General features: G+C 40.2%; 1 protein-coding gene across 2 annotated transcripts in view; it reads left to right on the forward strand.

Moving 5' to 3' along the window:
* The window catches only part of PLXNA2 (plexin A2), a 520,505-nt gene that overhangs the window by 411,221 nt on the left and 81,549 nt on the right, over positions 1–27,735 (forward strand). For both annotated transcript variants that reach the window (XM_020807529.3, XM_020807530.3), the window contains exons 18-21: positions 14,579–14,818; positions 16,656–16,799; positions 19,380–19,614; positions 25,559–25,701. In XM_020807529.3, coding sequence (XP_020663188.2) covers positions 14,579–14,818; positions 16,656–16,799; positions 19,380–19,614; positions 25,559–25,701 — 762 coding nt within the window. The remainder of the gene's footprint in view (positions 1–14,578; positions 14,819–16,655; positions 16,800–19,379; positions 19,615–25,558; positions 25,702–27,735) is intronic.

Here is a 27,735-nt window from a genome sequence, read left to right on the forward strand (position 1 = left end):
TGTCCTGGCACATTTGAAGGGGGGCAGAGACTAGAAACAATTATTCACACCACCTTATAAGGTTCATTATGTGACGTATACAATCCTGATTCGGCCTATATAATGTGTTTATAGCTGCAGCCAAAAAAGGTTGACAATGGCTGATATAAATTAAAGTTAGGAAATTTTCTTTCTTTCTTTCTTTCTTTCTTTCTTTCTTTCTTTCTTTCTTTCTTTCTTTCTTTCTTTCTTTCTTTCTTTCTTTCTTTCTTTCTTTCTTTCTTGTGCTACATCCTAAGAAATTACTTAGCCAGGATAGTTCCCATGTTACCTGAGGAACTCTGGCCCCCATAATTGCCCACCCCTGGATTGGGATGCCATTCCATTAGGGCAGGGGTCCCAACCTTTTTCACCCCATAGACCGGCTAGGGAAGGTGGGGCACCCCAGCACTTGTGCGCATGTGCGAACAAGTGTGATCTCTCATATGCAAATGAGGGCACGCTCGTGCTCATGAGCAAATGACGGTGTGGCCCTTGTGTGGGCACGTGGGTGCTTGTGAGCATATGCAAATGGTGGTGTGGTGCTTGTGCAGGTGCTTCGTGCATGCATGGGATGGGGCTGGAGGTCTGTCTCCATGACCCGGTCCAGCTCAGGCCACAGACTGGCACCGGGCCACGGACCGGGGGTTGGGGACCTCTGCACTAGGGGATACCCTGTTTCTTAGATGTAATCCATCTTACTTTCCCACAGTTCTTCTTTTGATCAAAACCCATATAATCCAAATTTTTCAAACATACCATTAATGAAACAGTTCCATTCCATTTGCTCCAAAGGTGCTTTACTTTCTTGGCCGTGAAAAGAAAGCTTCCACTTACTGTTTCATTTTCTAAATCATCACAGAAACTATTTGAACACAGTTTGTTCAAAACTGCAATGCCCTTTGAACAAAAATGGCAAAAAAGCTTAAATACACCTTGTTATTGTTCAGATGGTTTACTTGTTACGATTTCATTTAAAAAGAACTCAGACCTTAGAGATAGCTGACTGCATTTCAAAGTCTACAGATGGTAGGCTTGTTCAGTGCTTCAAAGCAGCAACATTATTTACTGTGCTTGTTGACAGATTGCTGTTTTAATAAAAGGAATCGACAGTACAGACTATTAACTGAGGTAACCTTTGCCCTTTTGTTAAGGGAGGCATAATATGGTGTAGTCTATTTTGTTTTTTAGCAGCCCTTAAGTATCCAAGTGTCAGCCCTTAAGTATCTATCAGCTTACAAGCAACGTTTGTAAACATAAATATTTCAGCCACACAAGCAACTTTCTGTTAACGTGTTTATGTGTATTTGGTTTGACTGTAGGAGGGGGGAAATCGGATGAAATCAAACATTGATCTTCTGAGTTTCTCAGAAAGTTGCAATAAGGATGTAGATCCTTGCTTTTGTTTCATCACTGTGTGGCAAAATGAGGGACCACAAGAAGCTATTATTTTAACCTCATAAGAAGGTGAGCTTATTTTGTGGCACTCCCAACAAGAGAAGTGGAGTATGACTCTCTTTCTCTGTAATAAATTAAGAAAAACTGTGCAAGTAGTACTTTAACACAGTGTCAAAGATGCAAAATGAAGATGCCTGCTACTTTCTTTCAGAGATGTCTAATACTTAAAATAATTGAAGGTTTGCATTTCAAAGTTGTTTCCTTTCCATGGCACATGGCCCTTTGTTTGGTAGATTGGCAGGGGGACTGAAAGCTCTACACAAATAACTTCTTCATGGGAACATATCTGTACCTGGCTGTGGGTGTTTTCATGCACCTTGCTTCTCAAAGGAGAAAGATACTAGTTTTGCGCCAATAACATTGGTTCTCTAGCACTCACTAGAGGCATGAAATCTCATCAAGCTTGAAAAATCCTTGTTAAGGTGTCTGGTTGTGTTGAGACAGCAAGTGCTCTTTATATCCTGAAGTTAAAATATACATAGGTAAAGGTAAAGGTTCCCCTTGACAATTTTTTGTCCATTCGTGTTCGACTCTAGGGGGCAGTGCTCATCCCCGTTTCCAAGCCATAGAGCCAGCATTTGTCCGAAGACAATCTTCTGTGGTCACATGACCAGTGCGACTTAGACACGGAACGCTGTTTACCTTCCCACTGAGGTGGTCCCTATTTATCTACTGGCATTTACATGCTTTCGAACTGCTAGGTTGGCAGGAGCTGGGACAAGCGACGGGCGCTCACTCCATCGCATGGATTCAATCTTAGGAGTGCTTGGTCTTCTGACCATGCAGCACAGGCTGCTGCAGTTTAGCCCGCAGCGCCACCACGTCCCTATATACATAGAACACATAAATTATTTTCTACAGTATTTATTTAGTAGTATATTTAAAGCATGTATATATGATTTTCCTGCCCATCCAGGATGCTGTACAGTTATATCCATTCTAATCCATTTTGGCCATTACAAAACAAAGGCAAGATATTCTTTTAAAAGGGGGCTGAAACTATTTTAAAAGCTAAATTTCTAGTAAAAGAATATAGTTTTATTGCTGATCTAGAACTTGGTAGGGATGGAGCCAGTATGACTTTCTTAGAGACGAAGTTGACAAAAGAAGTTAAACGGAAACAAAACTTAAAAAGAACAAACGTGTTTATTTATTTTAGATATTTTTACTTTACCTTTCTCCTTAAAAAGGTCTCGCTTCTCTTTCATTCAGCAACTTTCTCTTTCACACACCACCTTTGTGAGCTCTTATGGATTATAGTCCACTTCTTCAGATGCATGGAGCATACTATTTAGACCATAGATTTATATACACAGTGTTCAAGGTTTTCAGGATGGGAACAAGTTCCGGTAATGGACTCTCAAAATTACAACAAGCATTATTAACACAAGTAATGAACTTCCAAAGTACTGATTATATAAACATCCCATCCATAGATAAAATAAGTCAACAAGATCAAAATAGGGTGCTGCTAAAGAAAAGATCCTGTCTGATGTAGCCACAAGTTTAGTAACTCTTAATGACAGGACATACAAATATGGTATCTAATGAAGATCCCAGGTTAAGGGCAGGTTTCTACTGTTGATCTTTCAGGTATTGGAGCCCAAAAATCAATCCCTTGATTGGTTTGGTGACAAATTAGAAAGCACTACAGTGGATTCAAGGCTAGCAATATTTTGTCTCTAATCTGCACACTACACTTTTTGCCCTTACTGTAGTCCCTTTCAAGAAAGAAAGAAAGAAAGAAAGAAAGAAAGAAAGAAAGAGCTGCTATGAGAGTATTTATTTTTGTTTTGTTGTTTTAATTGTGGTTGTTTGCACATGGCCACTTATCTGATAGCTTAACAGGATACCTGGAAGTTATACACAAATAGCTGCTTCATGGGAACATGTCTGTGCATAAAATTATGCCAGGATAGCACCTCTCTGAGAGCTATCTAGAAGATCTTTTCTGAGCAGGTAGAGCAGAAAATGCAGCTTAAGAGGAAACACTTGATTCAGGGCTGGCAATAGATGATTTCTAAATTGTCCACTAGACAATAACGTATTCACCACATTTTTGCACTTATTGTAATTCCCACTAAAAAGTGGGAGAGGGGGGAAATTTATAATAACATAAAATAATAAAAATATCCAGCTATCATCCACCCTCAAGGGACATGGTGGCGCTGTGGGCTAAACCGCAGAAACCTTTGTGTGCTGCAGGGGTTAGAAGACCAGCAGTCATAAGATCGAATCCACGCGACAGAGTGAGCTCCCGTCGCTTGTCCCAGCTCCCGCCAACCTAGCGGTTCGAAAGCATGCAAATGCAAGTAGATTAATAGGGACCACCTCAGTGGGAAGGTAACAGCGTCCCGTGTCTAAGTCACACTGGCCATGTGACCACGGAAGATTGTCTTTGGACAAAACGCTGGCTCTATGGCTTGGAAACGGGGATGAGCACCGCCCCCTAGAGTCGAACACGACTGAACAAAAATTGTCAAGGGGAACCTTTACCTTTTAACCTTATCATCCACCCACTGTGCCAGAATCTTTCTCAACTGGAAATATCAGGTCTTTGCACATGACATGCTGTGTTTGACAAAGAATTACTGTACTGAAGATAACATGCTATACATAACACTTTTAAAGAACATCTGTACCCCCAGCACAGTGTTAAAGTTCAGGATTAGCCTCTGTGCAGCCACATCTTAGAGTACATTAGGTGAATCCACTTTGGGGTCATTATCATGGTGAACCTCAAAGGCTTGTTCCATAGACTTCTGACATCTGGAGAAACTTCATTTAATAAGAGACAATGGAGGCATATGGCACTTGTGTTATTGTGAGCCCTACTATATATCATCCAAGGCACACAAAAAAGCCTCAGCAGAAGGGAGAGGTGCACTAAGCAAACCAACAGAGGAAGGTTTGACACAGGCACAATGGGATTGATGTCTTTACTGAGCCCACGCCATTGAGCACCTGCTTCATGACAATGGGGCTGACCTTAGGGCTAGTGTGGAGCTATTAGAGCCTCATAAAAGCAGGACATGGGGGACTAGTTCTAAGCACACAATTTTGCTCTGACCCAAATCAGTGCGGAGCATAAACTAGCAAATGCACATTTATATTTATATTCCCCTATTTCTCCATGCAATTAGACAGTGAATAAAGAAGTGCTTCCCTTCACATCTCTAAAACAATAGTAGTTCCACAGAGCCAAGCTCTATTTGTATCTTTTGTACATAAACAAGCTCTAGAAGTTCCAAAGAGTTGCCACCTTAGTGGAAACATTGTTGTCAATGTAGTCTTGAATGGCTTTTCTCAAAATCATAATTAATTTTTAAATGTGATTTGTGTTGCGCTTCCAGTACCAAAAAAATATACCTATGAACCAGAATAAATGACACTGTCTCTAAAGGACACCCAGCTGCTGTTCTAGATGTTTTTCAGCAGCTTATAAAAATAAGGAATTGTATATCAAGCTATAAAACCCATATAATACAATTCCAGGGAAAAGCCTGAAAAGAAGAAAACAGGACAGAATGTTGGTATATACACAAGGACAATCTTCTTAACCTGGTGGCTAGGACAGTGATCCATGGTGGACTAAACCACAACCAATCCATACCAGCCATAGGTAATGGGAGTTGTTGTACAAAATGTCTGAAGGACACAAACTGGGAGATAGTTGCATAATACTATTACCTTCCTCATTGTTTTCTAACCTTAGTGGCCTTCATGCTTTCCAGATGGCACATGTAATTTGTCTCAATCAGCCATACCCAGAACACTGCTTGTGTTGTGCATAAGGCATGTTTGCAATGAGAAGAGAAATAACTGGCTTTGTGTATCTGTACAACTATGGATTTTTAAAAAATGAATCATTCATTCATTCAAAAACCTATTGATCCAGTCAACAGATTTCACAACAGAGTATCTGGAATTCTGGGTAAAGACACATTCTTCCTTTGTTTTTATATATAACCGTGTTTACTATGATTATTTTTACCTAGTGTTTCAAAACTTTTAGCCCTTCACTTTATAAACAAGTAGGAATAGTTAAGTCCATAAATATAGTTCTGGTAACTTTTATCTACAGAAACTGAACTGAATTTGGGCTTCTATTGACTAATTCAGTCTGCTTTCACTTAGGGCCAAACAAGTCACAGTTCTATCTATGAAATTTGAAAATTATGTGAATGGCTTTTGTTGAAGTAAATTGAAGGTTGGGGGTTGATTTGGGACTCTACTGTTGGAAGATGGGGGCTTTAACCTTGATACCTGCATTAGTGGGAAAAGCTACCACTGGAATGAACTGATGTTTTTTATCTTGTACAAATGGCAGGTACAGTGCCCTGATCAGAATAGGGACTGCAGTGGAGCCCTATTAGGGTTCTAATCCAAACCAAATTCTTTGCATCTGTAAGTTACTTTTTAAAAGCTATTTATTTGCACAGTTATTCAATCTCTGAATGGTATTTTGTCTAGGTTGGCCTTTAGTTATTAGAACAACTGTCAAGGTAATCTATTGAACAAAAAGGGCATGAAGAAGGTCAAAGATTCAATCTCTGACATTTCTAGATAGAGAAGGAATAACTGAACAGTAATAGAACAGTGTTCCAGAATCTAGAGCATCGTCCTAACCCTGATCAGATATGAATTATTTCAACATGTCATTAAATGAATTCTTCTTAACTTTCCAAGCTAGACTAAGCTAGACAGGTCAAGAGTCTGCAACAGTATGAATGTTTTCTGTGTTCTTATGCTCCAGGTGATCTATGCTCCCAGTTCATGGTCTAAAGAAATTACTTTTACTTTTCCCCACTTGTTATTAATTGTTTTATAAGAATGTTCTAAGCTGGATGGATCCATTGTCTGCTAGTAGATCAATTTACACCTGTCACCTTTTTACCAGGTCCCTTGCAAAATCATTGAAATATGGAGTGTTATGGGGTGGTGTTTTTCCCCCCTTCATCCTAGCTTTGTAGTGTATACTACTGTTACTCTGAATGAAGAACAGTGGTACTTTGTTGTCTTGCCTGCTTTATGAATTGCACAGAGATGTCGGAATGAAAGATGTCTTAACATTTTAGCAGCTTAAGCCAGTACATTACCAGCTACCATACTTTGACAAAAATATCCAGGCTTATTTATCTCCATGATAGCTGATTGTGCTGAGGAAGGGCACTGATCGTGAAGACTGTTCAAAATTTGCCCTTTGTGCTGTAGTGGTTTTAATATTTGGGCTATTCAAAACCCTGCTCAGCTATAAAGCTTACCATGTGATTTTCCACCTATCACAATCCCAAGGCTTACTTATACAGGGGTACCTCTACTTACGAAATTAATTTGTTCTGGAACGGTGGCTATAAGTTGAAACATTTGTAAGTAGAAGCACCATTTCCCATAGGAATGCATTGAAAACTGATTAATCCATTCCGGCTGAAGAAAAAAATACCAAAAAATAAAATAAAATAAAATAAAATACTGCAAGCTCCTGGGGCTGCAGAAATAAATAAAAAAATTAAAAACAAGCATAACCCCACCAGCCCAATCCCACCTGGTAGGTCCGGTCTACCAGCTCGGGAAAGCCTGTGTTGGTGGCGTGGAAACCCTGGCCTGGCAGCAGATGGCGGCGGAGAAAGGCGGTGATTGGGGCAAGCCCTAGGAAAGTCTCCCATGGTGGCGGAGAAGCCGCACAGTTAGGGAGAAAGGCAGCGCTTTCGGCGAACCCCGGGAAAGCATGCGGTGGCAGTGCTGGAAGACCAGGAGGATGAGCCCAGCTAAGATGGTCCGGCAGCTCACCTCCCGGAGGCGGTAGCAGCAGCCCTGGAAGCCCGGGAGGCTGAGCCTCCCTTTTCCTACCCATTGGGGCGAAAGAGCTACAAAGAAGCAGAGAGAGGACCTTTTCAGTGATGACACCACAATTATGGAATGCCTTCTCAGAAAACTAATCCTGGCACCTACTTTGTTATCTTTTCAGTCCTCGGGAAGCATTGATTAATTTCCCCTGGCCCTTTAGACACTTTTAACTCTCTAGATGTTTTTAATCTGGCTTTTTATTCTTTGTAGAATGTGACATTTCAGAGTCCTTTAAAATTGCCGTCGAAGTATAGTACGAATCGGTGTGCCAAGTGAACAGCAAACACACAAAGGCACAGAAACGTTGTGCAGTTTTGCTATTTCTGTATTTTTTTGGTTGTTTTTCCTGCTCAGATGACCCAGTCCTGAGACTGACCTTTGGAACAGCACAAAAAAAACCCCCTTTTCATATATGTGATGGGTCTGCCTAATCCCAAACATTCGTATGGCTCTCACACTCATTCACAGACAAAGCTGTAAGCCATGATGCTCTTGGATGTTTTACAGCATTGAATATTGTTGTTTTGCAAGGACTCTGGAATGCCATAAAAGAATCAAATTTATTCGTGCCTTTTTGTGACTTTCAGGAGTGGTTCTGCAAGGAAACGGGTTCATTTTACTACATGGAAACATGACTTTGTCAGTGTGCATGTTACCAGCAGTCACAAGGAGTTCAGAGAGCTAATTAAAAAAAAAATTCAGACAGGATTGGATATTGACGCTGAGGTCATGTAAGTGTTAGGAAGATGTCAGATTGATGAAAGGCATGTAGATACACATCCCTGAGATATTGTGTAGATGAGCTGCCTGCTTTTATGATGCTTGCTTGCCATTTTGTAGGGAGGAATCACATAAATCTGTGAAAACACAGCTTCTGGTTACCTGACTTTTAAAATTCACAATTCAGACACTGCCCCAAATCCCTCAGGACTCCAAACTATAAAACTGATAACTGCAATCCTGCATGCAGTTATTTGCCCTCAAATCTCATTAATAAAAATGAAATTTAAGTGCACTTAACTGTACACAGTATTGCAACTGAGATTTTCATGACTCCAAACTGTGTAGGTTTAAAATAAATGGTAGCTATAGAGCAATATTCTGAAATAGTCATGTTAGCTGGCAGACCTTGCTTTCTTCCTCATTTATTCTCATTAGAGATGCAGCAAAGGATCAAAAAAGTGCCCCGTATGAATGCTTTGGACTTTAAAAACAAAAGCAAAACGGGCATGGTCCCTTGCTCTAATAATTTCCCTCTTTGCCCATCTCTTTTACTGACCAATAGAAGAGCAGCCAGATAGTATCAGAAGTATTGAAATGACTTTCAAAATGAGATGGCCTATTCTTATTAATGATTAAAGAAATTTTGAGATATATTAGCTTCACAGGAAGTACTGTTGTCTTCTCGGTATTCCAGCTAGACATAATACTTGGCAATCATTTTGCTCTCTTTAATAAAAGCAGCTAGGTCACTCAAATACACTTACACACTCAGTATGAGAGGGATAAAACCCTACTTAGGAGGCAGAAAAGAGACCTTTTATCCCATGTAACCAAGAGATAGGGTGGTGTATCTACAAACATACCGAATGAGAGTTAGGAAATAATGCAAGATACAGCAGATACTTGATAGACTAAACTAGTTGCCTGCAGGAATGGGGACTCACAATTTGCGACCCACTGTCAAGTCCCACTTAAGTCCCATTGGTGACTCAACTCAGACTCAGTTTGTTTGTTTTTTTAATTGACTTGGACTCAGACCCATTTTTCAAAGTTGCATTTTTGAGTCCCTATTTTTAATGAAAGACATCTGCAGGAGAGGTGGGCAAATGGCAGCAGAGGAGGTGGTAGTGATGGAGAGGGCAGGTTTTTGAGATGGGATGGAGGGGTGGATAGGTGAAAAGATGAAATTCCAGCACTCTCAGCAAACACAGCACCTAGCAGAGGCACACCCCTACTAGGAAAGCCTTCCCTCGGGCATGTTTTCCCTTCCCCTCCCTGAGGAATGCCAGTGCCCACTCAATCCCTTGCTTCCCTAGAAGCCTTGAGTTCACCTCAGCCAGTCATTGTCTGAACATGCTGCTTCTGCTTTGGGGGAAAGCAAGGCTGGGGGTGAAGGGCCTACCCAGAGAGGATGCATGATTGGACAAGCAAGAAGGGAAGTGGAACACCTAGCTTCCTGCCTGCCAGATCACACTTGCCATAGCTGCACTAGACACATAGGTTTATTGAGATTCTGTGACATGGTGGTGCTGGTCATGGAGGAACCTCCTATGTCAGAGGAAAGCAGCAGGTGCCTTTTGATGCACTTCTGGGCTGCATGAAGAATTCTCCTGTCACACCTAAGGGTGCTTGCTGACAGGTGCACTGACATTGTGAAGGTGCAATGCCCCCCCTCCACAACACCTAGCAGAGGAGGAGGAGGAGCTCGCCTCAGGAAAGGCTAGGGAGACATGGGTTAGGGGGCTTCTCAGAAGGCAGCAAGCCCAGCTCAGGGGCATTGATGGAGGGACCTTACCAGCAGCTCATGGTTTTTTTGGGACTACAATTGCAGAATTCCTCAGGCAGGGACTTGAGACTTGGACTCAAGGCTTGGGACTCAGGCCCAAATACTAGCCAACATCCCTGGCTGCCTGTTTCATGAAGCAGGCACTTATTGCTTAGCACTTCCTATGGACACTCCTTACTTCTGCCTTAATCAACAAGCATCTGTTAGGCTAGCCAGATAGTCTAAATCAGTGGTCTGTGTTTCTAGGTCTAATAACTGTACAAGGGTGAGCCACTGTACTACGTGGCTACACTGGAGATCGAAAATGTTTTGTTGTTTGTTTGTTTTATTACAAAGAATTATGTGACATTTTGAATTCTAATGAGTTTTATTTGACAGAAGCTTTTGTGGTGGCATCATTTACAGATGCTGCCATAAAACCCATAAAACCCCTGCCAAGAAATGGGGGAGCACAGTTCCCAGAATATCAGTACTGACTGAGTGGTTCTGGGAGTTAGTCATCTGAAAAGAGAAACTTTTTGCCTTCTTGCCTTAGCATGCAAGAAAAAAAAGGCAGACTGATGAATTGGAAGTGGAACACAAATGAGACATCCCATTGACTCACTGCTCTGTATCTCTGCAAGCATATCAGGAACCTGCTGCTGTCCAGTTTGCATCTTTTTTGAGGACAACGTGGGGAAATATGTGGCAAAAACAGATTCTTCTCTTTGAATGACTGAACTCTTATTGTAAACTGTCTTCCTGATAGGATTGTTTGCCTTGGGCTTGGGTGGCCCAATAGATCTGAAGCACTTTGGAATGTTATGGTAGGGGAGAACGCCACAGCAAAAACCAACATTCATTTGAAATGCCATTCTGAAGATGGAAAGTCCTTGCATGTAATCCTTGTAAGAGCATGAGCAGCTTTCTTGCCATTACCTTTCATCCCTTCTGGTGTAAAAAAATAATGTATTACTGAAAATACTGTTCTTAATGCAGAAATCTGAATGAAAATTAGATTTCTCCTTTGCTGAGTGAGGGCAAATAAAATGCCTCCTGTTGTTTTAAAGAACATGATTTCTAGTTAAAACTCCATAAGTAAATGCCATGCTTTGCTTTCAAATGAACTCTCCTCCCAGAAGAAGAAGGGGGCTGGATCACCAACTTTTTACTAGTGGGATATAACCCCCCATTTTACCCCTAATCCCTTATGACCAACTGATTGTTCTGTACAGCTGGTGTGAGAAAATTGCTTCGATTTGTCACCAGAACCAGACATTAATTACAAGTTCAGCTGAAAGGCAAATTGGCAGACAACAGCGCAGCATGAAAGCAGAGAGCCTGGTGCATGTGTGAGAGTCTGGTTCAGAATTCATGTTCTCTTGTTATTTTCATTTGGAGTACTGTCTGTTAGCCTGCTGCTCGGTTGAAGACAAAGGGAGACTATAATAGCAATGCAAATATCAGCCAGTGATACTAACATGTTCCAAATAAGTTTGCTGTAACAACTCAAGTGTTTTTCCCCTGTTGTTGTCTTTTCTGGACTCTTCAGGCGTTTAATTAAAACAAAAACAAAAGGTTGTGGCATCTCAAAGACTTACAGATTTATTTCAGTGTGAGCTTTCATAGATTATGGTCCATTTCCACAGGCACATGGAGCATAATAGTTAGGCCACAAGTTTATACAGAGGACATGATAGAGAGGGAGAGACCAAGTGAGGTGAAAAAGGAGTGACATGTAAATTAGTAATGGGTTTTCAAAATGATGACAGTATTGTTAACTAAAGTTGGGCACTTAACCACGGTTTGGCACTCTGGTGCAGTTTGGCTGATTGGGCCAACAGGTGTTGCATGGGCACCCTGGATTCTGCACCCTGTCTCCTCCTGCAGGTGTCCATTCAGAGAAGGAAGCAGAATGCTGCTTCTGACAGAGCACCCATGGGAGGAGGTGGGGCTCAAAATCAAGAGTGCTATCACATGGGCCTGATCCACTGGACTGCGCTGGAGTGCCAAACCATGGCAAGTGCCCATCTCTATTGTCCATCATCAGTCAAAGTGATGATGAATACTGTGTATGATTCCAGAGTATTTTGTGGTAAGAATTCTTGGTTCTTATTTAATCCTTTTAATGTACATTGAAATTTGTTTACATCGCTACTTCAGCTGTCTCTTTCTCTCTCATTCTCAAATCTTCCTGAATAATTCCTGTTTTTTTCCAGCAATCACTCTGAGATCTGTAACAGAGTGTGCTAGGTGGTAGAAATGTTCTGAAGCTGGGTGTGTGTGTGTGTGTGTGTGTGTGTGTGTGTGTGTGTGTGTGTGTGTGTGTGTGTGTGTGTGTGTGTGTGTGTGTGTGTGTGTGTGTGTGTGTGTGTGTGTGTGTGTGTGTGTGTGTGTTGTCATTTCTGATGTCAATTTTGTACCATTTTATACTCTTCTATGTAGATTGTCCTGTTTGCACTATGTAGAATGCAGAGGCACATTGCTTTCAAAGGACAGCAAATATCACATTGACAGCTGAACAAATGAAAGAGCCTCTAATGTGTGAGTGATATTGTTGAGACCCCTAATGATGCTGCCATAGTAGATATTGGGACACATGTGGCAATTTTTCCTTGTCTCTATGTCTGTGTTGTAAGGTCTATTCTGCTTCAGTAGTGGCTTAAGGTTGGCACGCTGTCCATAGACTAGACCCAGCTATCCATCCAGAGTCTGGGAGAGGGAAGTATTGTTGTCCAAAATGGGCTGCAGATCATTGTTGAAATGCTTGAGTGGTCTAATTGTTGTTCTGACATTTTCTCTTTTGGGTCTGTCTTGCAGTAGGTTGTTTCATCATGCCCTTGACTTAACACCTATATGTTATCCAGGTGTCTAAGGAAGTGAATTGTAGTCCCTGAAAACTCACAGTAAAATAAATCTATTATTTTTAATGGGCCGCAAGTGTGTTGATTTCATTTCTATATTTGTTATGAATGCTTAAACAGACTAAGGGTATGATCAGGAGAAAGCCTGTTTTTGAACAAACATCTAATGCAACGTTTCCCAGCCTAAGGGTCATGACCCTTAAGGGGATCATGAAGTGTTTTCCAGGGCATCAGAGGTTGTCTTATATGTGTTGTTTGATTGTTTGTTTGTTTTTGTGGGTTCTGTGCCATCAAGTTGGAACAGACTTATATCTACCCTTACTTTTGAAGTAAGTGAGATATTTAAGGAGTGATTTTACCATTGAGTTTCCATGGCCAAGTGGGGATTCAAACCTTATTCTCCAAAGCACTAGTCTGTCACTCTATACACTGCACCACACTGGGAATCCTGTATGTATTGTGTTGTTGTTTATTCTTAAGTCGTGTCCGACTCTTCGTGACCCCATGGACCAAAGCACGCCAGGCCCTCCTGTCTTCCATTGCCTCCCGGAGTAGGTGTCGTAGCTCTTGTTAAATAAAGTCTTCTGTGACCTTCCAGAGCAGGAAATTAAAGTGTACAGTATGTGTAAGAAATAGGCCCTTTGGAGGAGGAAGCCTCTATTTTCTGAGATATGACTTTACCTGATTAAAAATGCCTTTTTATGGAAATATGGTGGTGTGTCACCTATTATTTGGCTATTATAAAAGAGGGTCATGACTTGAAAAGGTTGAGAAGCTCTGATCTAATGAGAGAGAGCTTCTCCGATGCCAAGTGCTAGATTCCCCTCATTTATTGTTTCTTGTGTTGCAGCCTCGATTACATATCCCATTATGCCTATCCAAGCTTTAATTACTGGGCTGAAATCCTGAAATATGTCAATATTCAAAGCTGCCTATCAGCTGCAGAAATGCCAAGTCCTACTGAGATACTGTTGGGAAAATGTATGTGCATTGTTGTGTGGTTTTGTTTTTTGAAAGCAAACTAGAAGTTAAACACTGAGGAGGGTGATTATAAGCTTTGGAATCTATGAATATATTTCTTTTTCCAGAATGTCAGTTAAGATCTGTAGAATTTTGGTTTTGTTTGCAAGTTTGTTTGTTTGCTTACTTTTCTCTTCTACCAAAACATGGAATGAGAAATCTATAAAAGTTTATACAAAAAGAACTAAATTGATCTTGGATTATCTTGTTAGATCCTCCTGTATAATACACCATGGATAGGTGGAAACCATGCATGTGATATATATATATATATATTTAACCTGTTAATGCCTGTGGCTACACAGTTTTGTAACAGTGGTTATGATGGTTCAATGGTAATGATTAAAACAGATGTGTGCCTATAAGCTGTTTCCTCACAGGATCCTCATAGGAGCCTGTGAACACAGTATGAAAATATTTCCATGTGCTACACATTTATAGCTTTTAACGTTATTTCCCACACACTGATGTCATGTTAAACCTCTCAGTATCATACATCTCGATTAGCTTTCAGTGATTTGCAAGGGCATTTTTAAAAGGCTGTTGGAAAAATAAATTCTAGGAGAGAAAATAGATCTCTTCCACATCCAGAGTCAATCTGTCTCCTTCTCAATCTCTCTCTCTCTCTCTCTCTCTTACACACAAACGTACATATGCAAACAGACATACACATAGGAAACCCACCCTTCCACCAGCTGTGTCTGACAACAGTTAGTGCAAGTAAACACTTGGTTTGGAACAGAGTCTCAATCGTTTTCAAATCTCTGAAGTTCTCAGAATCTACTGGTCTTGGCTTAATAATAGTGTGAAAATATCAGGGTTCTCCCAAGAGATAAAAACATTGTATTCCAGGTATAAACCTGTCTTGATTATCTACTTCTAGGTTTGTAAAGTTGTGAATACAACCACCCTCACATGTCTGGCTCCCTCACTTACCTCGGAGTACCGACCTGGTTTGGATGCTGTTGAACGACCTGATGAATTTGGCTTCATCTTTAACAATGTTCAGGCTTTGCTGATTTACAATGACACCAGGTTTATCTACTACCCAAACCCTACATTTGAGCTTCTGAGTGCCAGTGGAATCTTGGATCAGAAGCCAGGTTCACCCATTATCCTGAAGGTAAGATGAAGTGACTTATATGTGTGTATTAATCAAAGTATATTGGGGAAGAAAATAGCTAGGACAGCATGATACTATCTATAAAATCTGGGACTCATTTGGCAGATCTCCCAATGAATTTATTGTATTAGTAATATGGTTACCTTGCTTGCTTGCTTGATGCAGACTACAAGGAGATATATCCTGATAGTTTCTTGACCCATTGACATTTGCTCCCTTGATAGTCATTACAATAATAAATAAGCTGGTTTTGGTGATAGGTGTTGGCATGATGAATCATTGACGCTGAAAGGCCTCCAATTTTAAATCTTCCATATGGTTGGCTAGAATATCACAATCAAATCACACCTAAAGAGAAATGCATCTTTTCTGCTAGTAAAACATTTTCCCTTGAGGCACACAGTTCTTTCATAATTTTACACTTGATCAACCAGACTTACAAATGAATCTGATGTCTACTTCCTGATGACAAAATGAAAACAAGGCAATTTGCAATATACAAGGGGAAACAATCTTTTCCAAGGACTGTGTTTTGTCTCCTAATGGAGCTCCACCTATAATGATATACCAACTGTTCTCATCACGTTAGGACAACAAACACCATTTCATGATGCCTTGCCAGTCATATATCAAACTAGCACTTCTTTTAACATACATAGTTGTTTGTCAGTTATTTCTCTTTGTCCTATTTCTCACTTTTTAGGACTAATTGTGTTCATTATATTTTTCATTATAATCCCCTGCTAGGTTGACCCTTCTTCCTCCATGGCCAATCACTTCTCTGTCAATTATGATCATTATTATTCAGTAAAATATGACAAAATATGCCATTATTCCTTCAAACCTATCAAAAAGCAACAGAGTTCCCAAGTGCTCAATATGTCTTTGCTACATTAGAATGCTTGGGATTGGATTAGATAGAAAAGGACTTTGATTTAATGTTTTATTTCATTGATACTATCGCGCATACTGACAGCCTTTTTCCTTCTTTTTCTTTTCTGTACCTTAAAAATGCTTAGTTGATTTCCTCAGTTGGACTGGCTTCTTATATAATTTATGGTTTCAGGCCATTTGCATTATTGTTAGCATTTGCCTTATTTTATGTTATGTTACAATTTGAGTTTAAGCTAATACAATAAATGAGGATCATGAGTTAAAATAGAACACCAGAAAACAAGGAGCCTGGCTAGCAGTCTCCCTGACCCTTGAGTAGATAAATCATAAATTGTTAAGAATCTCAATAGCCTTCTATTGAGTGGAAGTGAGTAGTAGCAAGAGAGGAGTGAAGAGGCAGAAAGCACATTGCCTGTGAGAGATCATGCAGGGTTAGCATTCAGAGCACGATTATAAAACAGGGATACAAGAGTACAGATATTTAGATGCAGCAGACTTGAAACTACACCTGTCCATGAGTGGAAGTAAGTTAACTCATTAAATTGTCCAACAATTTATAAGGCATGTGTATTATGAGTGATAGCAACAATTGGGAAAAGATTATACAGAGATTGTTTGAGACAAATACATGGCATATAGTGACTCTAATCCTGTTCCATAAATGAAAAAATGCCAGTCCAAAGGTTCTCATGGAATCCCCTTCATAGAGGCAAAGCTGTTGAAAGCTGTGGGAATAAGTCTTCAATTTCTGAAATTAAATTGGGTCTTTCAGCAAGGTGAGGGTGGAGGGACTGGAAATATTTTATTTCCAAAGAAAAATTTGCTATGGTTGATGACAACATCACAATTACACTACGTAACTTACAGAACAGGATTTAAACAGATTTGAGGTACTACTCATCAGAAAAAGGTGAAGACATTTTCTGTATATTATTTCCCACAGGGTAAAAATTTGTGTCCTCCTGCCTCTGGTGGAGCAAAGCTAAATTACACTGTTCTGATTGGAGAAACTCCTTGCGCTGTCACCGTCTCTGAGACCCAGCTGCTGTGCGAGCCTCCAAATCTTACTGGGCAACACAAAGTTATGGTGAGGTCAAAGAATAAACCTTTCCTTCTTTCCATCTTTTGTCTTTTCTGTATCCAAAGTGTCAGAATACTATCCATCTTTGCACTGGCATTGTTCTTCTTGTTTCTGACATCCAAGCTGGGTTGTTATAACAAAGGAATCTGTGATTTCTCACATTTTTTTAGAAACACAGGAAATCAAAGTGAGTATAACTTCTGTGCTGCCTGGGAATTTTTTAATATAAACAGATAAGGACCCATAGAATTAAACTCTGTAGAGAAAAAAATTCTTGGTTTTATATTTGTACAACAATTTTCAGCAATCACACACAGGTATTTCTGCATGTGCATATGTGCACGTATATTACACAGGTAGATGATGGCACACCATGAATTTTGCATGAGAATCTTTAACAGCGCTGACTAAAACGTATCATATTCTGAACTACTCTTTGGAAAGTGCAAAATCCCACAGCTGTCGAAAGACAAAAAGTGCTGTCACACCTTTGAGCTTAACTAGTATTATTGCAGCAAGACTTCTTATAGGTGGCAAAAGATATAAGTGGGTGCACAGGATGCCCAGCAGTTGAAAACAGATGCCTTGTCTCCACGCTAGCATAAACTAAGGCTGAATACAGAATCAGGCTGTCTATCAGGTGTTGTTTTTAAAAAAAACAAAATGAGTACCATTTAAGCATCCTTGTACTGTAAAGATGCATTTACACAAGATACATTCCAGAACAGATATGATATGATGAGAGTCATTTTTTTTTCAAATGGTAAAAGTAAAGAGACATATTAATTGCCCTCTGCAATTTGAAATGCTTCCATTTCTACACTGTTTTTAATCACTGGTTTTGGTCCAGTCCTTCTCTTAGGAAATGTCCCATTTAGCTTATTTATATCATGATAGAAGTATGGATGGCAAGTGAAAAAGCATATTATTAATGGACATGCAAGTGAATAGATCTTTAGAACAATAGCTAGTCTTAATAGCACCATAATCATTGTATCATAGAATACATGAAGGGAAGAGCTCAAATTAGGTTTCCCTTCATGGGAATGAGAGATGAATCTTTGAGATGCTTGTATGTTATTTTATTGCTACAGGTGAATTTTTCTTTCAAGTTAGCAAGCCATCTTCTTCCAAGCCTGTTCCCTTGTTTTAAAGAAATGTCATTTTTAAAGAATGTCTTGTAAGTCACCTAATATGAATCCAAGAGGTTTTGCCTGGCAATTGCAGATGAATAAGCCAAAAACAAAAAACAAACAAAAAACAACAACAAAAGACTATGTTTCCTCCAGGTATTTTTGACTTTGACAGGCCGCTAGAAGGAACATATCTTGTATCTGTTTTAAAAACATATTTTTTTGCCTAAAGGAAATGAGCCAGGGAGCACTAAAGAATCGATGCTGATAAGACATGCCTCATTCAAAACGCCATCTCCTGTGTATAAATAAAACTCTGAAGCCTGAACCAAGCTTCTCTGATGCTTTGTTGCTGATCATGTTCTTCAAGTTTATCCATTAAGAAAAACCAAAGAGAAATACTATAAATAAGCCATGTCTATTGGATCAAGATTTTTATATTTCTATCTCATTATATTTGGAGGAGAACTAAGTGAAGCTAAAATGCTTATCGCTCCTGTCTTCAAAAGTAGTTGATTCAGTAATCAACTCTGTTACATGATCTTTCACATCTGTTTTGCTCCACATATAAAAATCTGTTGCTTTACCTGCCCTAGATCTCATGCTGCCTGGTGCTAAGGCACCCTGTGGCAGTAAGGCCCTAGTACAGTCTCTTCCCAATGGCATCTACATTTATCAGAAACTGTTGTATGTTTTGCAGAATCCTAGAGTCTAGAATTAACTGTCTACCTTTCTATTCTCCTACGGTTTTCCTGGCCTCCCCCAGGTCCTGCCATTCCACATCTCCTTTTGTTTTTGTCTCCTCTTCTCTGCTTCCCCTTTAAGCGCCTTTGTCAATGAAATTGTCGTTCTGTCTCTAATGTCCCTGGTTTACAAAAGGAAACTTGAAAGCCTCTGAAATGAAAGTCAAATGGAGCCATCAGATAATCAGAACAAAAGCGGTGATAGTGCTCGGATGACGTATTTATCGCAACTTGACGCTTTCAGTGTTTCAAATAGGCTGTGCCCTTCCTTTCTAAAGATAGATACTGTTTGCATGGTCCCATCTGTGTCTCGGCATTCTAGTGTGTTTTCTTTGGCCTTTGGGGAATGATTTCCAGAGCAGAAGTGACATGGGCAGGGGATTTTTTGACAGGCACCTTTCCATGAAGACACAGGTTTCTGAAAAAGAAACCCTATTAAGATAACAACTAGAGCAATGATAGCTGTTTCTCTTCCTTCTTCTTCTGACATGGGAACTGGCATGGGAATTACTCAGTCTCTTCTCCCTGATGCCAACCATAACCCCAGCACCTCTTTCTTTTGTAGCAGCAGTTGTTCAGACTCTTTGATCCTTTACACCCATCACCCTTCCTGAGTATGTGATGCTTCTCGTTCCCTCTGCTTTCACTCAGTCTATGTGGGTATTGCAGTAGAATCTGATGCCTGACCCTCATGTTTTTCATTTGTCTAGGTACATGTGGGTGGCATTGTCTTCTCACCTGGCTCGGTGAATGTGATCTCGGATAGCCTGCTGACCCTGCCTGCTATTGTAAGCATTGCAGCAGGAGGCAGCCTTCTCCTCATCATAGTCATCATTGTGCTCATTGCCTACAAGCGCAAGTCCCGTGAAAATGACCTTACTCTCAAGAGACTACAGATGCAGATGGACAACTTGGAGTCTCGGGTGGCCCTTGAGTGCAAAGAAGGTCAGTATTGCTCTTCCGGGAAAGCTAATATACAAACAAGCGTCATGTGTGACTTAAGATTCATTCAAGAAAAGGACTGTTTTTAAAAGGGCATGTGTTTGTGGCCTTTATAATAGGTGTTCTCAACATGGTGCAGCATGTTTTCATGGAAATACCGTGCATTTGGGATTCAGTGATATTCTCTACAAATGAAACTGGGTTTTTGTGTTGCAATCTTGCCTACATAGTTTAAGGCAAGGTTGGACAATCAGTTGTTCCTGGACTGTTTCTTCACCCCAGTGCCATTTCAGCATCCTGCCATGAGTTGCTACAAAGTTATTTATTTTTATTTTTTTTAGATTTGTACACCGCTCTATTAGAATCATAGAATTCATAGAATCACAGCACTATTTTGGGTGGTTTCCAGCATAATAATAAAACATGGCAAACAATGAAAGTAGAAATAAAACCAAAACAGATAAAACCAGATACTACAAGAGGCATAATTTCCAATTATAAGGCAGTGTGTGAGACATAGGAGGGCCTGGCGTGCTCTGGTTCATGAGGTCACGAAGAGTCGGACACGACTAAATGACTAAACGAACGAATGTGTGAGACATAAAAATCAGGTAGGGTTGCATTAGAAGTTCTCTGTAGAGCATACACGAGAAGACAGTTCTCTTCATACTGTCTTTTTCACCTTCACTGCATACTGTATAGAATGACCTTCTAAGTGTCACAGTTGTTCCCATTTTCTCATCATGAAGCCATTAAAATAAGTGGTTTTGAAACCAAAGCAATTCAAATCTATTTTAAAAGTGGCTTTGTGAAGCTTTTCAGCTACAGCCACAAAGACTAGTGTTGCTATGTTCTTATGTGCCACCAAGTCACTTCTGATGTATGATAACCCAATGAATTAAAGACCTACAAACAAACCAAAGTATCACCATTAATTTCTCCTACCCCACTCTGTAACACCCATGAAAAAAATAGCTTTGCAACCATGGTGCAAATGACTACTTCTTCCATCTATTGTCCATAAAAATGTCCCTTCACAGCAACTGTTGATGTGACCAGACAGCTGGAAAGGCACTATCTCTTTGCACCAGAAAGGGTCATTTTTGTGATCTCCCTTAGATCAACCTGTCCATCTGCTGAAAAATCATTCCTGCCTGGCCCCAAAAGGTTGTAGCCCTACATCTGGATCAAAAAGGTCCAGCTTGGGCATTGATTGGAGTCAGGCTGGAGTGCAGTTCCCCATAAAAGTGGTCTAAAATGTGATCTGTTTCCTCATGTGCTCACACACACTGTGTTTCTCCTCCCTTCTTTCTTGTACTGCCTTTGCATTTGAACTTCAGCTGCCATTGTCATTTGAACCAGACTGTCTGACTTTTGTTCATGGAGAGTTCTAGGGAGCATGCCCTCTGATTTCAGCAGCTGGGTATTACTGTAAGTGCTTTTGACAACAGGCTTGCAGGTCTCCCCAGTAAAGACACTGACACTGCTGTTGCTACTGTTGTACCTACATTGACAACAACATTTGTTTGATGGTTTCTTTGACAACATCTTAGTTGCTGTTTTAGAGTCAGTGGCAATTTGGGATGCATGAAAATTATGATAACTTTTAAAAGTGATAAATGAAATAGTTGCTTGTGTCGATTTAAAAAACTAGAATGAAATGATAGCACAGCCAATAATAAGAAACAAACACACTTTTTTGACCTCTCTTTGTATGACTCCAGACCAAAACCAGAGCACTAAAAGTAGCCCTTAGTCTGGAAAAAATTGCCAAGCCCTAGTTTAAGACCACCAGTTGTGAGTTTGAAAAAGAATTTTTTGGTTCAGTAGGTGAAGGCATCTATCTGAAGTAATGTGGTAATGAATAAATGCTTCATCTAAATGCAACTTCCTCAGTTTAATAAATGACTTCCAAAATGTAGTACCCTGACAACTGTCCAACAATGTAATCCAAAATCAAGAATGTGCTGACTGTAGGAGATTATGGGTGTGGCTACACTGAAAAACAATGTGGGAAATTGAGACAGTCTGATTTGCATCATTTCCTGATAACTACATGGTGTAGAAGTCAGGGCAAAGGTTTTTTTTTTTTCTGAGTGCGTGATGCAAAAGCCAATTCAAATTAGTCCATCTCTTTTTGCTCCCAAGGTAAAAGGTAAAGGTTCCCCTTGACATTTTAGTCAGTCATGTTCGACTCTAGGGCATGGTGCTCATCCCCGTTTCCAAGCCGTAGAGCCAGCGTTTGTCCGTAGACAGATTCCGTTGTCACGTGGCCAGCGCGGCTATACACGGAACACTGTTTACCTTCCCACCAAGATGGTACCTATTTATCTACTCTCATTTACATGCTTTCGAACTGCTAGATTGGCGAGGAGCTGGGACAAGCGACGGGACCTCAGTCCGTCGCGTGGATTCGATCTTACAACTGCTGGTCTTCTGACCCTGCAGCACACAAAGGCTTCTGTGGTTTACCCCGCAGCGCCACCACGTCCCCAACATGGCTTTAAATCAGATTGCAGTATAGTTGCATTTTTACTCAAAGCCTCAGTCCTTTATCCACTTCTCACTATCAGAAACAAATGTCTTTAACAAATGGTTGTGGCCATATCTTCTGTATTGTCTTTTGTCTTCTCACTAGCAGTTATTGTCACAATTCATTTCTTGTCTCAGTGGCTCCAAAGACTAAATTTACTCCACATATCTTAGATCAATTATGTAAATCTTCATAAAAGAGATATCAGCTTCCTGTTATACCTTTCATACACATCTCAGTTAAAAGGCTACATATTCATCCAAGGTCCAGTATCAGAAAACACAAGGACTGAAGAAAGACCCGTGCCCAGTATCTGACAATATCAAAATGTGATCCTTTAGCCCACGGGGAAAAATGTTAGTTTGAATTAGGCAATCCTGAAACCAGGGTTGCTCAAACAACAAACACACAGACACAAAAGTGAGGCTACAAGGAAACACTACTTCATGACAAGAAAATGTTATATGCATGCTGTTTTATGACAGTGTCAACATACCACCTGTTATTTTATATAGACAAACATGATTATTAACATATTTAGATAAATTAATAATTAAACTATTTCTTTTATATCCTGGCACCACAGACAGTCTATACTCCATAGTTAGAATTTGGAAATGCTTCCTCTGGCTTTAAGAATGTGCTACTAGAAAAAATGTTATCTTAATAATACATGATAGTGTTGATCTTTGTATACTTATCTGGGAACAAACCTTACTGTACACAGTGGGATTTATTTCCAAATAATTGTTGAGAATAGGATATATATATAATGCAACCTTATTAATATTGATACCGATATGTACCTAGAGCACACCTGGTTTGCCTAATATAACTTTTCCCTGTTGATTGAATATATGACCAGTACTATGCAGCGCCAAGTCTCGTTTCCCTGGTAACCACCTCCCGCTTACCCTGTTGCCTTTCATCTGGTATGAATTTAACAGGAACCAAACCCATGTACAGCTGTCAGATAAACATTTGGTCAATCTCCCTCAAACACACACGGTCATAAAATGCTCTCTTTTGCAACCAAAAAAGGCTGAAAACTCCCTCCCACAAGGGCCTGTGCATGAGGGAAGACAGTAACAAGTGTATTGGATATGAAGGCATCTTTTGCCTGACTAATGTGTGGAAAATAGGATTAGTGCTTGATCCTATTTAAATGACATGCATAGAGTTTTTTGGTGCCAGGTCATGAGACCTGGCTGTCTACTGACTTCTTTTCCGAAGGCTTTTCATGTGGAGGTTGAGGGAAGCCAGATCCAAATGCTACACAGAGCAAGTTGGAAACAGGAAGAAAAAATAAATTTGCACCCCTCACTGATTTGAAAAAGACCTATTCAGTTGTTACTTCCCCAGTTTTACTCAACGTGCCTTTAGAGAAGGGCTATTCCTTCCCATTTCTGTCATTGCTTTCTCCACATGGAGAGCAACACATCTGAACAGAAGAAGCCTTTGCTTCCATGTAGGCTGTACATGTGAACAAGAATCTTCAAAAATTGGGAGTTTGTCCTCTTCAGAGATGCAGCTCTCCGTGTGGATTCTTGCATCACTGTCCATCTGAAGAAAGTAACAACAGGGGGGAAGAAAGCCTCGTCATTCCTTTCTCAGTTTAAAACTGAGGAATTAACAATTTGATAGCAGTAGAGTTAATGAGGAAAATTCATCCATTTTTAAACCTTAGTATTTTAGATAGTGACACAGCAAAAACAGAAAGAAAGAAGAGGAAAGAAAACAAGCTCTGCATGTAGTATGACACAGCACAGAATGAGGACAGAGAGGAAACAGATTTTGATCTCCAAGCTTACCCAAGACCACGGACTGCTCCTCCGGAGAGGCACAGTGTGGAATCAGATTCACAACCCCTGATATTCAGTTTCACTGAAGTATCTGTCCAGGTAGCTCTAAGTGCTGGAACACGCAGCTTATTCTCCCCTGTGCCTCCTGGGAAAAGAGCCAGCCTCTGTGGTCTTGGGCAAACTACAGAGTCCCAGAGCACCTGTAGAAGAGGTGCATGGTAAGCCACTGCTGAGTATTCTGTACCTTAAAAATGCTGGAAAAGATGGCCATGAGTCAGAATCAACTTGATAACACATTATTATGGTTACTATTAAATGTACAGCATGTGAATGGCTGTTGCAAGTAGAATGGATGAGATTGTCCAGTCTGCTTGTAAGTGTATCCAGAAATAAACTGATTGGGGGAAATTTTAATATCAGCTTTTTAAAGCCCCAGGAGTTGACTTCTGAACCATGGTCAGAAAAAGATCATTAGTTTCAATTAGGCTTCTGCATAGAGATGGTGTAAATATGGCTGTACTCATTTTTACCTCCAAATTCCCAGCATCTCCCCCATTCCCAATTTTTAGAATATATATTTTAATTGCATTTTAATTATTTTGACCTTTTATTTTTGCCCTTTTATTGTATTTTAAATGCTGTAAGCCGCCCAGAGACCTTCGGGAGTGTGGGCGGCATATAAGTTAAATAAATAAATAAATAAATAAATAAATAAATAAATTCCCTTTTCCCTTGGTTAGGGAAGGGAAACCAGGAAATGTGCACACGAGTGTTATCTGGGACAGTAGATTATGGCTCATGATCCCTAGAAACCTAACCCACACTGGTACTTTCACAAACAGGTGCACTATCAAGTACAGTATCTTAAGGATGATTTGTGGATTCACCAAAAGAAAGCTCCAGCATGCAAGTTAGTGGAGCGTTAATGTGCTGGAGGCATGACATATGATGTTGCCATACGCTTACAATGTTTGTTCAGTGCTTCCACGGTGAAACAAATGGAAGGTCAGACAAATTATACTTGTGTACTGCCTTTGTAAATGTGTTAGAAAATAGCAGGACTCTGTATTTTCATCTGCTACCACCATATCCACCTTTGACAGGGCATGTGAATTTCATGGCAGTTCTTATACTCCTACTGTAAATAATAATTTTCTCCCTCAACCCTGGATAATGCCAATTAAGCCATGAAGCACAAGGGGGCTAGGTTTGCTGGGATGGCTACAGCAAAAGAACACTGGAAAGGGGCTGAAGGCATGAGAGACAGAGAAAAGCTGCATGGCATAGTGATTTAAAAATAGGATCTTTATTTTTATCTAGTGCCTTTCAAAGCATTTTCAGTGCTTACATACAAGGTGTGAACAGCATACAAATTAGCAAGTGTGTTTTGTTCTTGGCATCTGTTCTTTGCATTATGTGAGCACTCATTCTCCCTCTCTCTAGGATGCTGGGGAAGTGGCTCCCAGCTTGAGGGCATATCTGAGTGACACAGAGAGGTCTAAAGTAAACAAGCTTCCTTGGCTTGGCTCATTTGCAGTCCTTGATTGCTTGTACCACAGCCTCCGTTCCCAGCGTTTGTCACTGATTGTCTTTCACCCTCCCTCCCTAATAGCTTTTGCAGAGCTACAGACAGACATCAATGAGTTAACCAGTGATCTGGACCGCTCAGGGATCCCGTACCTTGACTATCGCACATATGCCATGAGGGTCCTCTTCCCTGGCATTGAAGACCACCCTGTCCTGCGTGAGCTAGAGGTAACAGAGTTTCTCTCAGTTTCAGTCTCATCAAGCAACAGGCATTCTTGTTCCCAATGTCCCCTCTGGGAAGCTAGATTAAAACTCACACAGCTACGAAAGCACCTTGCAGCCTCCCACACTGAATCCTATTAGAAGTGCTAAAATAAGCACAATGAACACCAAAGTTCATTATGACAAAAACCATAGGTCTCATGTATTTTACACCCAGTTTGCTTGATATCTTCTGTGTGGCTGTTGTCTTTCCATCTTCTCCACCCTGCCTTGTCACTAAAGCTCCATGACCAGCCTTGAACATTCAACAGCAAAGCAGCTGCACTTGTTACCAGCAAATGTTTAAAGCCTCTTTGAATTCTCTCTTTGTGAAAAAGGAAACCAAAGAGAGGGGAAGTGCTTGGGAGAATTCCACCCTGCTGCCCCCAGGGGAACAAACCTTCCATTTTGCAAAGAAGCTTGCCAAGTTGTCTACATCTTGTCCTTTGCTTGGAAAAGCTTTTGTATGCCACAGACCTTGGTCACATCACTTCAGCTTTGCCTACACTGCCAGCTGCACTTACCAATTGTACCATCCTAGTTTTGAGGTAGCTCTGATACAAAGCAAGCAACTGCAAGAGCAGATGGGATCCATTTTAGCATGAAAATGCTGTGACTAGCATTTGACCGTGGAAAAACAAAATAAAGAGTAGTACCATCCACTGGATTTTTTTTTTTTTGGTGTTACTTGCATCTGCTGCCAGTGTGAGAGTAATAACCCTGAAATATTCTTGCCTCAGTAACCCACAGGGATGACCTGAGAACCAGTTCAGATTTCATTTTGATATTCATTTGTCTCCAGTGGTTTCAGTACAGACATTTCCATGTTTCCTTTGTCTTCCCAATCAAACTCTTGCTGTAGATAAAGTAAGGAGCTCTGCAATCTTTCTGATACACAACATACAAAGAGATGACACATGATGGTAGAAAGGATCCACGGTCTGTGTTGCTGTCCTGTTGGCTAACATATACAGCTGTGGTATCTTGCCAGTAGCTGAGTAAGTTATTGATCAATATAGAAGGTCCTTCTTCTCTAGGGCTCTAATTAAAACAAACCTGGCAGCTATGTTTTGTAGCTCAAGTAGCAATACTTTGAAAACCAGGGCTGGAAGGTCAAGCTTAACTTAAGTGAAAGAATGCTTGCCATTTTGTATAAGCTTGGTATCATTTTCAGTGTTGATTTTACAAACATTATTTGTCATGCCCAAGAGCATCAGTGTGTTGTTGTGTGCAACTCCCATTCATTTTGATGATCTGTCTAGACTATATTCTCAGAGGCTTATATACCATACTTCTTATTTTAGAGGCAAGTCATGCTATATGCATCAAGGCCTCTTTCTTCCAAAGTTCCAGAAGAGCTGCAAACTCATATTAGTTAGTGGGAGTCAAAAAAGTGCACTCAAAGCTGAATGTGACTAGCCACAGGTTCATAATTTTCCTACTGAGTTCAAAGAAATTAATTTTATTCTCAAGGCCCATAAAACATTGCAGAACTAATTGTATTAAGCATGAATGTATATCAGTTATGCTGCAGTAATATCTGCCATACAACATCTTATCTGATATAACTTACATATAGAAATATATTTTTCAAAGGCAGGTGGAATGTTTTTTAACTGAATGATTAGAAGCTTTCATATGAGAAAGTGTAAGGGCTAGAAGCTTAACTGCTAGTTTTACTCTATAATAAATGAATAGTTTTCAGTCAAGTAAAGTTCATGTCTATCTTTACAATTCCAATTTCCCAAATTAAGAGTCATTTCATTGATCTGTTTACATGAATGCTGCCCCAGTGGAATTACACATGTGGAAATTGGCATTTAAGTAGTCAGTCACCTCCTGCTTTATATCAGCAAACAGCAAGTAAATATTGATATGTGATGCCTTATTTTATTTCATTCCCCCCCAAATGCTATAGTAAATGAATATGCTGCCAATTACACATCTGTTTAGTTACATAATGTGAACTATTTGAATACATAAGTGACTGAAAATGTTGGG

The sequence above is a fragment of the Pogona vitticeps genome, chromosome 4 (genome assembly GCF_051106095.1).
Source record: "Pogona vitticeps strain Pit_001003342236 chromosome 4, PviZW2.1, whole genome shotgun sequence".
Taxonomy (NCBI): domain Eukaryota; kingdom Metazoa; phylum Chordata; class Lepidosauria; order Squamata; family Agamidae; genus Pogona; species Pogona vitticeps.